Source organism: Lygodium microphyllum, chromosome 26 (assembly GCF_053477565.2).
Source record: "Lygodium microphyllum isolate KBCC chromosome 26, Lygodium_microphyllum_v1.1.10, whole genome shotgun sequence".
NCBI lineage: Eukaryota > Viridiplantae > Streptophyta > Polypodiopsida > Schizaeales > Lygodiaceae > Lygodium > Lygodium microphyllum.
The window spans coordinates 115,791,100-115,806,812 of NC_141160.1; the positions used below are offsets into that span (position 1 = coordinate 115,791,100).

At 41.8% G+C, this 15,713-nt stretch overlaps 1 protein-coding gene across 5 annotated transcripts in view; it reads right to left on the minus strand.

Moving 5' to 3' along the window:
* Window positions 1-14,185, minus strand: part of LOC148013720 (uncharacterized) — a 30,813-nt gene extending 16,628 nt beyond the window's left edge. The window contains exons 1-4 of one of the 5 annotated variants that reach the window (XM_087668054.1): window positions 13,916-14,185; window positions 12,083-12,182; window positions 11,409-11,972; window positions 9,814-9,885 (exon numbers count right to left, since the gene is read on the minus strand). In XM_087668054.1, the coding sequence (XP_087524180.1) occupies window positions 9,814-9,885; window positions 11,409-11,942 (606 nt within the window). In that variant the 5' untranslated portion in view covers window positions 11,943-11,972; window positions 12,083-12,182; window positions 13,916-14,185. Of the gene's footprint in view, window positions 1-9,813; window positions 9,886-11,408; window positions 11,992-12,082; window positions 12,183-12,440; window positions 13,138-13,915 lie in introns of all 5 variants that reach the window. The other 4 variants (XM_087668053.1, XM_087668055.1, XM_087668052.1 and 1 more) reach the window with 4 other exon arrangements.
* Window positions 14,186-15,713: the final 1,528 nt, after the last annotated feature.

The window sequence follows — 15,713 nt, forward strand, 5'->3', positions numbered from 1 at the left end:
TCCCAGCTAGTAACATATCATCCACATACAAAACAAGTATGATGGGGCTGCCATCTGTATCCTTTTTCATGTACAAGCAATGATCTGCATGGCTGCATGTAACCTCATGACTCATGAGATAGCATAAAAGCGTCAAACTTTTTGTACCACTGCCGGTAAATTTCCTCATCAATGTCACCATGCAAGAAAGCTGTTTTTATATCCATTTGGTTCAGCTCTAAGTCCAATACAACAGTGAGAGCAAAAAGCACACGTAGAGTAGTCATCTTCACAACAGGTGAGAATACCTCTTGGAAGTCAATCCCTTCCTTTTGTGCATACCCTTTAGCAACCAGTCTTGCCTTGTACTTGGGTTTCCCATCAACTGTCTTTACTTTGTAAACCCATTTGTTTGGAAGAGGCTTCCTTCCTTTCGGCAACGACACAAGATTCCAAGTATCATTTGCATATAGAGATTTAATCTCTTCCTCCATAGCTAGCTCCCACTTATTGCTGAATTCGCAGGACTTGGCCTCTTTGTATGTAAGAGGCTCACCCTCATCTATAAGCATCACATAATGCAAGGAGAGGTCAAACCTATGCAGTTGCCTTCTTGCATGTGTAGACTTGCGTACCCAATGATCAGCATTTTCAAGAATTGGGTCTACATCTGGAGGTATGTTATTTTCAGCATTTATTGGTTGCTATAAGCCATTTTCAACATGCTATTCATGCTGTACAGCACCTTCATTTTCATTACTAGCACCTGCAATTTCATAATCAGCAAGTCTATTTTGCTGTCCATGACCTCCTTGTGCTCCTATTTGCTGTCCATCGTCATCTAGCTCAAAAAATAACCGGCTGATCATCAGTTTCAGCCTGTGGTACAGCACCATGAGGCTCATTTTCTGAAGTAATAGGTGGCTGCAAACTCTAAAATTTGACCTTTTTCATATCTTCATTAGAGACTAAAGTAGCTTTCAACAATTTTGCCTCATTAAACACAACATTACGACAACGAATAATTTTCTTGGACTAAGGTAACCACACTCTGTAGCCAAATTCACCCTCATCACCATAGCCCATGAAAATGTAGAGGAGCTGAATGAGATATTGGTATCCGAGCAAATTTTGGCACATAAAGAGAAAAGGTCAAAGGTAAACCTTCCATAAGCTATTGGGTGAAGTTTCACAACTATTCACCAATGGATGCTAAATGGATGAAAGAGGATGACTTGGCAGACCATCGTCAATTGTTGCAGCTTTACCTTGATGCCTTTCAGTTAGAGCCGACTTTGGATCGGGCTCTTTCAGGTTCAGCAGGGCAAGGGACTAGAGTACCACCTGATACTCAAGGGGAAGGTAGCACTTCCACTCCTCTAGGAATGGACTGCTCTCGTGTATAGTGGATCTCGGATGTATTCAGCATGCATCCAAGGTACTGTGCTGACAGTATGTTTGCCATGAGGTCACTATTCAGTATACTAGTCACTGTAGTATGTATGCAAATGGGTATGGTTTTCACTGCAACTCTGAAACTATACATTGCATCAGGTTATGATCATGAGAGACTGATTACCGAGTGCTGGTTTTTAGTGTATGATCATTAGTTTCAATGGTATTCAGTTGGTTCTATGGACAGCAGCATGTGTATTGAATGCCATTGACAATTCAGCCATGGTTTCAGCTCGGTTTATGCTTTACTATGGTTGTGTAGTCAGCACTGTTGAGTAACAAGAGTTTGGGATGCATCCGATGAGTTTCTGGCAACAATTCTTGACTATTGTTGAGCTTTATGCTATGTTTATGCTGGCGGGAAATTTTCAGCAAATGGTGGGCATATGAGATAGTTAGCCAACAGTGGCCAATGTTGTGTTGAATATGATGCCTTGTGGAAATTCCAGTGCAGTATTGTTTACTTTGACACATTACAGTGCAATCGAAGATGATTGCAAGGATTTCAAGGGGATGGTCTGTCACGAGGACATGAAAATTTGATGCTTTGTTTATGTTTAATTGATATTTGATTAAAGGATTAATCAAATGTGCAATTAAAAGATGCACATTTGTTGCACATGTGAGGTGCAAGCTACTTTTTCACAGTTGAAGGCCGATGGATCCTATGAAAAAGATGGGTGTCAAAGGCAAAAGTTATAACAAGTTACACTTGTTAGATTCTAGGTGAATTTTGGTGCCAATTTGCCCCTAGGACCATTAATTGGCCATTAAGAGTCAATAGTAACACTAGGGACTAGGCATTAATTAATGGATTATTGCTTGTCCAAGGGTCAATTAATGCATGGGACCACTTTGGGTTGCAAATGGCCTAGCCAATTAATTTTTGGATGGGCAAGGTCAATTTTCTGGGCATGGATTAAGGGCTGAATTCAGAATTAATTAATTCTGAAAATTAATTAAATGACTAGAAATTGCTGAAAATGGATTAAGAAAGCTGCCACTTGGCAAAACTTTCCCATGCAAGTGGGGGAAAGGCTAAATAGGGCTGAAGGGAGAGGGAAATCTCGTTTTTTCATTTTGGAGCTATTGGGAAGAGGTGTTGGACTGTTGCTGCCAGCTTTTGGGGCCATTTCCCAGCCATTGGAGATTTTGGTGATGGAGATTGCATATTCTTGACCTTGGGAAGCTGACAATTGCTGCTGATGCACTTTCTCCTGGAGATCACAGTCTCTGATGCTCCTATTGTTGTTGGTGCATCCATTTAGGGCTGGTACAGCAGGGCGGCAACTGATTTTGATCAGTTCTTCGCGACAAATCTCAGAATTTTCTCTCTCTACAGCATTTTCTCATCTCCTTCAACCTATGCTCAGCCATTCTCAGTAATTCTTCGCCATTCGGAGGAGATCTTAGCCATTTTTTGTGGGCTGATCTGTAATTTTTGCAGTAAACCCTAATTTACAGTAGAAATTAGGGTTTAGCAACCACCTTGGGATCCATGCCAGAGATTGAAGGCTCAAGGGATTGAAATCAGCAGCTGATAATTGAAGATAATCAAGGGATTTCAGGAGCCAACCCATCCTGAATTGATTTGGGGCAGCATTTGGCCAGCCAAGGGTCAAATTGGAGAAGAAGTCTTGGGTGAATCGAGGGGCAAATGACCCAAAAGGCTTGCTGGTCATTTATGACAGCAAGAGCAATTGGTCAACAAGGAGGAGATTGAAGAATCTCAAGTTGTACTCCTTCCAATTGAATGAAGCTAAAGCAATACCGCAAGGAGCGCCAATTTTGGGGCCAACAGGGAGTCAACTGTCCAAGAATGTTATGGTAAAGTATGAATTTCATTTTATGTGCATTTATTTATTGCTGTAATTAACTCTTAAATTAGGTTATCACCACCCATTCCAAGAAGGAAGGCTAGTTTCACTACATACATCAAAATGCACCAAGTCCAAGACATTGGACTTACGAGAGACACCAGAGTAAAATGAATTTTTTATTTGCTTTCCAAATTGACACTCATTACAAAAGCCACGTTTAGAGCCTTTTCCATTAACCCTCTTCAGAGAGGTAACAACATGAAGTCCTTTCTGGCTCATATGGCCTAATCTATTATGCCATAACTCAAGTGACTGCAAATTTCAGCAACTGCAAGAAACTTGCCATTCAAAGCTTTACAGAGCAAACAATACAAAGTGCCCTTCTTGGTTCCTTTTGCAATCAGCATGGAACCCTTTTTCACTTTCCACAATCCACCACCAAACAGTGTAGTGTAACCATGCAAGTCAAGCTAACCAACAGATAGTAAACTCTTTTTAATGCCAGGCACATATCTGACATCTTTCAATACAAGCTCTTGCCCATTGTCTAAAGACAAGTGTATAGTGCCAATCCCATCAATGCTGCAAGCATGGTTATTTCCAAGATACACCTTTCCATAACTGCCTGCATTGAACATAGCAAAACACTCCAAGCAAGGAGTTACATGGAAAGAGGCACCAGAGTCTACAATCCAAGTCTGAGTGACACCATCATCAACTGACAAAAGTGCATCAATCACATCAGCCTTGGTAATCTGCATATCTTGCATGTGACATATAAGGGCATCATAGTCAACTGCACATAATACATCAGCCTCTATATCTGAAACCTCCTTTATGACCACACTAGAGGCCACATTGGCCTTTTCCTTGCCTTTGGTTGCCTCAAATGCATCTGTCTTATCCTCCTTTTTGTCTCTTGCATTCTTCTTTCTCTCTTGTTCCTTCTTGTAATACCTGCAATCAGGTTTCTTGTGGCCCTTCCGACCACAGTGATAGCAAGTAATGTCACTCTTTTCATTTCCTTTGCTCTTGCTCCTGTTTCTCCGTCCTGCATTTGCATTTTTCGTTTCATCCCCATCTCTTACATTATAAGCTGAGTTGTTGCCTTCTCCACTAGACATACGTCTAATTTCTTCATTCAAGATTGAGCCTCTCACCCCATCATATGAGAGATTGGGGTTATTGCCAAGAGAAACCACCAAGGTCTCCCAAGAGTCAAGTAGTGTCATGATCAAAAAGATCGCCCTCAACTTATCATCAAAGTCCAACTTTGCATCTTTAAGTTGATTTAAAATCCCTGTAAATGCACTCAAGTGCTCACCTGCAAGCTTTGACTCATCCAGTTGCATATTCACCAACTTGCGCATTAAATGCACCTAATTAATAGGTGTGGTGATCTCATAGGTAGTTTTCAACTTCTCCCATATTGCATGCAACATAACTTATATCTAAACCCTTAAATGTCAGTCCAGATGTCATCAGTGACACCCATCTTAATGTAAACCACAGCCTTTGTATTTACTCTGGCCCAATCTGCATCAGACATTAGTGCAGATTTATCTTCCTGCAAAGCATCCTCACAATCCTTTAGAAACAATTCAATGTCAAGAAATTTTAAGAGTAAAATTCTGACAAATTTGGCAAAATCCCCAATTTAATTGAGGTCACCACACGCAATGCCTGCAATTTCTTACCTAAGTGTCACTGCCAGGCATGGACGAGATCAAAACCAAGAAAAGCCCTAAATTTTTTGGCCAAATTCGCACAAATTTGAGGACTATGCCTCCAGTGCATGAACCCCGTTAAGAGAAGGAATTTCCAAAGAGATTTGAAAGGAAAATAAAGTTTTGATTTTTTTAAAAATGGCGGAATGACCAGGGGAGTTTCCATTGGCCCGTCATTGTTTCCACGTGTGCCTATCCCCTGGTCGTTGCATGCACACTGGTCGCTCCCCGTCCGCCGGCCTGTCAACCGCGTGCTAGTTCCGCTGGCGCCTAGTCATCGCGTGACCTACCTTGGCAACTCGTCACTACTTGTTGTCACGTGCACGCCTACCACCTGGTCCCCTACCATCCCTGCCATCACATTGGACCTGCTGCCTGGACCCCCGACTGCCGCCTAGACTGATCGCCTACCATTGCCCCACTGAGTCGCCAAGAACTCCAACTATCTGCCGGTCGTCAGCTCCGTCAGTTGATCCCGTCAGATCTGCAAAGCACGCGAAAGCTTATGCTCTAATACTAGGTGTTGGAGAGCTCAGCCGAGGATGTGCAGCAATAGTTCAAGGAGAGAGTGAGAGTGACGGCAAGAGTCACAGAGAGAGAGAGAGAGTGAAAGTACAATTGATTTTGGTGTACCAACAATGTGTTGGTACACAAATAATAAAATGTATTTATACTTAGGGCACGTAAGGGTGCATTCACATATACAACTAAATAATGTGTGAGTACTTTACACGGAGGTCAAATGGGCCTTTTATCCCAACATGTGCGTGCATATGTATTTGTATCATGTGTGTGCCCAAACCTATGTCATCACAAAATACTCATGACAAGTAAGCTCATTACTACATCTATCCTTGCAAAGAGTGCTCTAATTGCATTAAAGAATGATTTGTAGAAGATTTCCACGTTGAAGATAGGGGGATACTTGTTCCAATGTTTCTTTATCCCAAAAGGCATAATGAGTATGTTTCTATTTTTTTATCATAGCTTTGTCCTCACAATCAATGACATAATTGACATAGTAGACCTTCTCAAAACAATATTATCACACAATGTCATGGGGTCATGAATGTTTAACTCACTTCATGGGGACAATTAAGTTGGCACATGCGTAAATAAGTTGAAATGTGAGTCACGATGTAATGGGGATGTTGGCACAAGAGGTGCCTAGTGTCAAATCTTGTATAAAGACATTAAATATGCCCTTGACAATGTCTTTTGGTGTCATGAGGTTAGAGAATTAAAGTATTTAATGTCCTGGATTAAGGTTTATGAAAGGTTCAACACTTTCGAGTTCATAGGCCTTAGGATTTTAGAATTGAGGCTAGGTACTGGCCAATTCTTGGGTAGGGCCAAGCATCTATCATTTTTCAAAATTATTATGTGCAGGAAATTTATATCTAGAGGCTGAGTAATGCATGGCCAGGCTTGCCACTCAGCACATACGGAGAACATGCCATGCAAGGCTGAGAGTCTGTTTTGGGCAGTCTGGGGCTGTTGGACAGTAGGAGGGCGTCCTCAGCTGGACAGCTGCTGCAACAGGAGTTTTCACAGCATTAGAGCACCAATTTGCAGTGGTCGATGTGATTCGAAGGCATCCCAGCTATAGTCAACAGCATCCTGGGCAGTATTGGGTGTCAGCGACCTGATTTGGGAGGTGTATAACTACTGGCCACTGCTATTCCTGCCCTTTTTCATCCCAAAATTGAAGACTTCTCTCTAATCTACTGCTCATCTCATACTCTTCCAGAAATTAAAGAATCTCAACTCTGAAAAGTGTGCTTACAGACCTAATTTCAGCAAATTTAGGATTCCAGAGCTGGCTTGGGACGCATGCACAAAGAAACCAATCATGCATGAAAACTTGCTGCTGTAAAACAGGGAATTTGCAAATATGAGTGTTGAAGACTCGATTTGGCTCCCCAAGTGCTTAAAATCAAGGGGCAAATTGAGAAATATTGCTGCTGGTCATTTGGGGCAGCAAGTGGTTCCAGGTTTTGTGGAGATTGTGCTTGATTCACTGAAGATTGAGAAACTTGGGTCAGAGAAACTTGGTTGCATTTCTTGAGCTCTCAGCTAAGGAACAAGGATGTATTCCTTGAGGTCATGGCATGGTCCACCAATTGCTTGTGAATTCGGCCTATCTTGTTGTACTACACAATTCTGGAATAATATTTTAAAAATACAGCAAGGGGTGCCAATTTGGGGCCAATTAGTGTAGGCTGTCTCATTTGGTTTGCAACGAGCTGAGTTTGTTGATTATTTGTTTCTTGCTTGCAATTTACTTGTAAATCAGAAAATCACCACCCTCTCACCCAAGCAAGGCTGGTTTCACACCACCTCTCCATAAAAAGAACTTACTTTGTACTCCCTTTCACATGTAGCCCTTAGTCTCCATAGTTTTCTAAATTGTATGTCATGGCAGCTTCCGCCCCAGTTAGGGTTTCCCACACAATAAGAAAAAGTACAACCCAAATTAAAGTGTGTATGTATGCAGATTATGTGTACTGGAATGCACATAGATGCTGAACCTATGGATGGAATAGGTCTCTCACATCCCACTCAGTATAAGTGCACTTTAGTATCTAAGTTGCAAGATTGAGAAAGGGCACATGCATGCATGCACACCCATGCAGCAGAAAAATCTATATTCTAAAAATTCTCTTCTCTCCCTCGCCTGAACTCAAAATTGAGCACCTGAAGATTTCTTTTTAAGGTTTCGAGGCATTCTGGAGCTGTTGATACTGTCAGATTGGTTAAATTCTGCACATCTAAATTTCTGCAACAGGTGCAGCTCTACCACCATTGACCACTAATTTCTACTCTGTGTGCAATCAGCTGTCACTTAGACATAAAGTTTGATGCAGTAATTGGGAATGCAGCAGGCCCTACATAGTACAGGTGAAGGACTCACCAATCAAATCACTAGATCTGTCATTTGGCATCCCTTTAGGGCTCAGTTAAAATCTTTGACCAAGGAAGGATGGAGAAAATGCAATTCAGAGGTGTATCTTCCCAGGCAAGGGCCTTTTATTTACTCATAATGGAGCTGTTGATACTGTCAGCCTGGTTAAATTCTGCACATCTAAATTTCTGCCGCAGATCTGCAGTTCTACCACCATTGATCACTAATTTCTACTCTCTATGTGTGCAATCAGCTGTCAGACATCAATTTTGACAGTAATTGGGAATGTGGCAGGTCCTACATAGTAGAGGTGAAGGATTCAACTACAGAATCAGTAGATCTGTCATCCCTTTAGGGCTCAGTTAAAATCGTTGACCAAGGAAGCAAAGAGAGAAAATGCAGCACAGGGCCATGGTTTCTTTGCTCATGTAAGGCCTTGGGTTCAATGCCTTGATCCAACTATAGATTTCACATCATATTGCCCTGTATGGGTCACCTTGAAGGTGCTGCCAATTTATTTCACCTTGAATGTTCACTTTATTGCAGCATGTCTGGAGAGGATACTACCATGTTCCAGAAAAAACCGTCTTACCTCCAGTTCAGATGGTAGAGCTTGTATGCTGCAGGGGATGAGCACTCCAACTCCACTCCTTTGATATTTGATTTGATCTTTTATGCCCCTACTACACATGTTTTTGCAATGTTCCTCATGCATGTTACAAATACAAACAAAGTGGTAGCTTCGCTACACAATGCAGAGGGGGGAGATTGCAAGAGAAAAGAACAACTTTGAAGAACAGCAACTGCCAGCCTCCCTCAAGAGGACTCCCATCACCACTTTGCGTCCTAAGGCACCTGTAGTTAAGCCTTAAAAAGGTTTCAAGAACGGTCTCTGAGTAATCAGCAACAAAACTACATACATACTACAAAGCATACAATGGATTCAACTATTCTCTCAGTCTCAAATCCTTTTAGTGCCCAGATGAGTAATGATGATCAACTATAGCCATACTTATGCTATCAGTAATACCTCAGCCTGAAAAGGTTACCACAATATTGGAGCCAGATACCCTAATAAAACAAAATATTCTTCACAAACAAGTATGCTCCTTTCCTCAACCATCCTTGAAAAGTGGACTCTACATACATTAAACCACATTTGGAGGATGAGGGAGCAGTTATCCATCTTTTTTTATCGTTAAGAAGAATCTGATGATGTACTTACATTAAGATGTTGCTCCCTGAATGTATTGACTGTTGTGTTTTCCCTTTTCAAAGCTAGCCCATGGTCTCTAAAGTTTAATAGAGGGATTTTAGGCCTTGGGATCAAAGCTAGCCCATGGTCTCTAAAGTTTAATAGAGGGATTTTAGGCCTTGGGATCCATGCCTTGATCCAACTATAGGGAGGGTACTACATGTTCCAGAAAACTCCATATTGTAGCTTCAGTACACATATTAAAGCTTGTATGTGAAGCAGCAACAATGTCTTTTTCTTTTTTCTTTTGTTTTAGGAAGGCAGGGTGATCTGTCCACAATGCAGCCCATAAAAAGTAGGAGGGGCGCTTCAGATTTCAAACCTAGAGAGCATTCAGTACTAATATCTGCTTCACAAAGAAGCCCAAAATTAAGATAAACAGAACCTGCACGTCATGCACCACCTTATCTTGCTCTTGGTGAGTTTATAAGGCCTCTATTTATTATGGACAACACGAAACTAGGTTCAATTTATTTCCCTTCCATCTGATGATAATGTACCATTGTCATCTGATTTCACTATATGTGAGCACACAATGTGCAAGCACATACATATGCATAGCATGCACATTCAACTCAATAATCCAGCATGGTTTCAGCAGTTAAGAAAACCTTATGAAAACAGAGCACAATTAAGCTACAGAAACCTTAGCACAATACCCAATATACATACCTCTAGCTCAGCTCGAGCAATCCTTAGGTCCTTCTCGATTGCAATTGCATCAACATCTAACTGACGGAGCACCTGCATGAGACTTCAGTGGTTCAAACCATTTTCGGATGATCTTTAGGATGGCAGTGCACAAAAGCATTACTGCTGTTTTTCAGTTAGAGAAACTGCAACAGACAAGAACTATAATACAAGCATGTACATTGCAAGCAACACTGTGGAGAATCAGGACTGTATTATTATTGTGTTGTATTGTTGGAGAAAATGTAGGGCTCTTAATGTAACAAATGCAACTGAGCATAAAGTGCTGCTGGCACAAGAAGCATACTGTTACGTAGTGGTATGGCAGAGCAGATTCATAAATGTGGGATGAGAACTTAAGAAGCTCCTTAGTTCAACCCATGAATTGTCTGAATTGTAGAATTTAATAGCTGGACATTCTTAGTTCCATCTTTCCTTGGTGAATGATTCTCCTTTTCCTTCTTGGAAAGGCTTAAAATTTGTCATTAGGGTACATACTATCATAGATCATGGCATCATTCAGCATAAGTCGGTCCTTTTCAATTTTACATAAATTGCAGACTCATTTCACATGAATGGTGTACATAATACACCCTTGCTTCCATATTCAGTTCTTTGAAGTCCCTACCATCCACCCACTACCAACAACACAATTGTCCTCTCTCTGTAGCCCCATCCCTAGCAATACAATATTGCGATTGGCCAGTCAATCAGAGATACATAATACACCCTTACTTCCATATTCAGTTCTTTGAAGTCCCTACCATCCACCCACTACCAACAACACAATTGTCCTCTCTCTGTAGCCCCATCCCTAGCAATACAATATTGCGATTGGCCAGTCAATCAGAGATACATAGGTGAAACTAAAGTCCTTTACGGCTCCATTCACTATGTGAATGAGGATGATTACGGTTCACTAAAGTCGGCAACTATGCAATGGAAAAACCCGACAGAATAGGAACATTCAAAGTGGATCTTGGGACTACTACATTTCGCTCTCTTGGGGTGATGGTTGCACGATACATGGTTCAACACCACCATCTAAGTCACTTGGAGTTGGGTGCCCATAACTTGCACTCACACTTTCACAAACTCATTTACATGGAAGGCAGATAAGACTGACCTTCAAAATAATGATTTTCTTCCTCCACAAAAAAGTGCCTAATTCTTTGTTAGCTGCTGATGCAACTTTCAACTGCAGTCTAAGATCTGATCCTAGACAGCACAGTGCAACAAGCAACAGTAATTCAACAATCACTAGAAGATGCCCATCCATCAATCCCCAAGTTGTAACCACTTCAGCTACAGGATTCTGGCAGAGAGCCAAATACAGACTCATTAGCACTCCCTCACACTCAACATACACTTCTGTTTATTAACACAAACACACGCCGGCTCCAAAGCCAACACAACATCTACGAGCCTTTCAAAGAAGGTCAATAAGCAAAGTTTTAAAAATGAAATAAAGTTAAGGTCGACACGACATCAACATCAACATGTAATATAATTAACATTGACTATCAGCATTCATATAAGAAATATGTAAGCATGCTTAAACAGGGAGAATGGCATACCCGACTTCCTGTCGCATCTAAGCCCTTCATAGTTCGATATGCAATTTTGTCATACTCGAATAAAGCCTCATCGGCAATGCTCCGCATGTATTGAGACCTTTCATCAACAAGCTCTATCATCCGTGCTTTACCAACCTGAATTCGTACCATATCTACCAACATCTGCTGGACTTTGGTGTCACCATTTGCACCCTCACTTCCAGCAGAAGCAGAATTGTATAGAGCTCTAACTTCAATGTGATGATTTCTGCTTGCATCTTTGGAAAGCAGACCATGTTTAAAGGGGTTGACACATAACTGAAAGCTCTGGAAATCTGATGCAAGTTTTCGAGTAGACAAAGAACCATAAAGACTGACTGTTGTTGAATCAAATGGCCTCTCAGAATAGCAGACTAAACATCTCTCCAAACAACCATGCATAGTCCACGCTTTGTTGACAGAAGTATAAACATTGCAGAATGCACCTACAACTAGATCATTCTTGATTCCATTTGCAACATCCAAACCCAATGAATGGTGTCCAACAGGCGCCATAATATGCTTGCCTGGCTACCAGGTAACAAACTGAACAAAACAAAGACATCTGTCAAAAGTAAACAAAATTCTATTACTATAAGCCACAGAAACAAAGATGCCGGAATACATATTTTTTACATCTTTTTGACATATTTTACCATCTCATTGACATATTGTAAGCTACAATGCAAAAGCAGGATGCGCGATAGAAATGAGTGTAGTGAAAATAGAGTAGAAAAGCCCAATCTCTGCCAAAACCTGTACAGCAGGACTGACTTACATTAAAATTTACTCTACATTTATCTTAAATCCAATTTCCAAATAAGATCACCAATAGGCAAACAATTTTCGTGTACATGGAGAAAGACACAGCAGATTGGAAAATTAAATAATGCCAAGACAAGTAGCACAGAACAATGCTCGAAATATAATTTTCAATTGCAATTACACTGAAAGTCGCATGCAATGGCAGATGTGCTGTCTGTGCAGCATATCAAAGCCAGGTTTAATGTAGACCTTGGTGGAGGATATCTGACAGCTAGAAGGCAGGAAAATAAGTAATGTTGGACCCATCAGCGGCAGCCTGAAAGCCAGTAACCAGGGTCTGCCAGGAAATCAAAAGAAGTGATCATCCAGAGTAACTGACCCTAAATCATCAGTTGGCACAGTGTGGTTTTGTCCCCAAAAAAAAAAAACTATCACTTGCTTCGTTTCTCTCCAACTTCTGTCCAACTTTTTAAATTAATAATCATCCCAGGTACGATCAGCCTTGTACCATGTTCTTAGAGCAGTTTTACTCAGAAAAATCACCCCTCAGCCCTTGAATTGAGAGCATTCAAATAGATGATGTTTCTGTCTCCTGTGTTTTGTTGTTGACTTACTCCTATGAGCTTCATGGAATTGCTAGGTGGGACACATGTCCCAAGTTATGCTGTCAATCCATAATTACCGATCACCTCCATCAATGGTGAGCATTGGTCTGGCATTAACCATTATCACATGCCTATTGATGTTCTTGAGTTACTCCTCTGAGCTTCATGGAACTGCTAGTAGGTGGGACATCCTTCCCAATTTGTGATGTCGATGCAAAATTACTGATCACCTCCAACAATGGGAAGCATTCGTCCGTCATTGATCATTATCCCATGTCTATTGCCTGGCATGGTAGTATAACATCGGAGAACCTATGTATGTACTGTCTGGGATCTATGCCCTGCAAAGATGCAATCTCTGTGATTCTTTACGAAACGTGAGCTATACTGTGAAAATCCCCAAACGAAAAAGCCATTAATCTTAAAATTAATTACATGTGGAACAAAGGTTAAGGAACGAGCACATAAGACTGTGGCAGACAAGTCACAAGATGACCTTTTCGCTATTGACTAATTCACTCTCTAATTCTCTCTCAGACACACAGGAGATGTTCGTATCCGCCGTTGATCGGCTACCGAACAACCGAGATCCAAAATACACACACACACACACACACACACACACACACTCTCTCTCTCTCTCTCTCTCTCTCTCTCTCTCTCTCTCTCTCTCTCTCTCTCTCTCTCTCTCTCTCTCTCTCTCTCTCTCTCTCTCTCTCTCTCTCTCTCTCTCTCTCTCTCTCTCTCTCTCTCTCTCTCTCTCTCTCTCTCTCTCTCTCTCTCTCTCTCTCTGTAACACGGGAGGCGCCACGTCTCAGCCGCCGATCGGATTCCGTACAACCTAAATCGTAACTCTCTCTCTCTCTCTCTCTCTCTCTCTCTCTCTCTCTCTCTCTCTCTCTCTCTCTCTCGGCGCCATGTCTCAGCCGCCGATCGGATTCCGTACAACCTAAATCGTAATACTCTCTCTCTCTCTCTCTCTGTAACACGGGAGGCGCCACGTCTCAGCCACCGATCGGATTCCGTACAATCTAAATCGTAACTCTCACACACACACACACTCTCTCTCTCTCTCTCTCTCTCTCTCTCTCTCTCTCTCTCTCTCAGAGAGACACTCACCTAGACTTGGATCGACAGAGCTTGCTGTTGTCGCGGGTGAAATGTCTTCGGCCGTTGCTTGTAGAATCTGAGAAGGAAGGGGAGACGACCACTCGATGAGAAGGAGCAGGAGGAGAATCTCAGACTGGACAGTGGATTCTTTTTGCCCTTTGCTCCCCGTGCTCGCGTGTGCACGTCGAGAGAGAGAGAGAGAGAAAGTCTCCCCCGGACTTGGGGAGTTTGTTGTTGAGTTGGAATGGCCAAACAGGCATCGCGTCCGATTCTTTCACGACGTGTCAGAACACATTTTCACCCCAACCAAACGTTAATGGTAAAAGGAGAGCCGGTAAAACTCTAACGAATCGAGGGAACGAAGGGGGCCTCTCACCCTTGAGCACCCTTTCTCATTTAAGATGGTAGTGGACATGATGATGATGAAGCATACCCAAGCCTCCAACCCCGAATGGTCTACCCATCAAAGTGTTTTGGCAATTTATTTCAGGACACGCTACATTGGGTAAGAAAATCAGGGTAGTTACTTCCGGATTTCAATGGAGGATTAATGAAGCTACTCCCTAGGACAATGGCTAGAAACACACCGTCTCACTTGAGACCACTGATGATGCTTAACTTCTCGTGTAAAGTGTTAGCAAAGGCTCTTGCATTGAGGATCAAACACCTCATTGCTAAGATCATCCATCCACATCAAGATAGATTTGAGTTTAGGCAAAAGCATACATAATGCCATCTTGAATCTAATCCTCTCCATGGATCAACATTCATGGGCATTATTAAGCAATGCCTCCACATGTATTAGATCAATAGTTTGGTCTCTTCACCCATTGTGCTAAGAATATCTCTTAGGAAAAGGGTGCCTTCTAGCCCCCATCATAGATCCACTAGTAAGGAAGATTGACAAGAAGGTGCAAAATGGTGTTATCAAGTGGCTCCCAATGTCAATGGAGACTCATTTACTACCCAATTCTTTAATGATGATAATGATATATTGTAGCAATCAAGAAGTAATCCTTTGAAGGATTGTTGAAGATCTATGTATTTGTTGCCCTCTCTACATCAAAAATAAACCAGACGAAGACAAAGCCAGTCTTCCTTAGCTGTAGGGAGTCAAGCTATCATTGATGATTTCCTTCGAGCATGGTAACAATTGGAGCAAGGAGACGAGAAAGTGAGCACATGTGTGGACCGTGGAGTGTGACTCGCCAAGCAAGCTATGACAACATGGTAGGTATTTGTCACTCCATTCACTACATTTATATGTGCATGTGAGTAGGCTAGGTGAGAGGTAGCCATGTACTTTGTGCATCAAAACCCTTTAATTAATAAGGGTATATTCATGGTCCTGACATTCATCTTATGAGTTCAATAGGTCCACCCAATGGCCTCAGTTAGTGAGCTCCATCCCTAGTCCCCTAGTCCTGCTTCATATTCCCCTCACACAAACTCAAGGCACATCAAGGGCATGACACACCTAGAGAGTCACAGCTCACCTATAGACCTGTCTCCCTGAGTCACTAACATAGTTCTCTTCATTCCTCTCTAAATCTCTCAATACCACTATTACAATATTGGAAGCACGACAGCAAACAAGTCAATAAATAACATAGAGCTACAGTCTCACCTAGTACTATAATCTCAACTAATTGACAATTTGTACAAGACATCCTCCATCGAACTCCATGACCATGAGCTCCAAGTTACTCAATATAGCTTGTGGTTCTCCTCATGATTCTTAACTTTCCTATCCCTTGGCATTGGTAATACTTCCCGCCCTTTACCCATCAATTGGTGCCTTACCTCA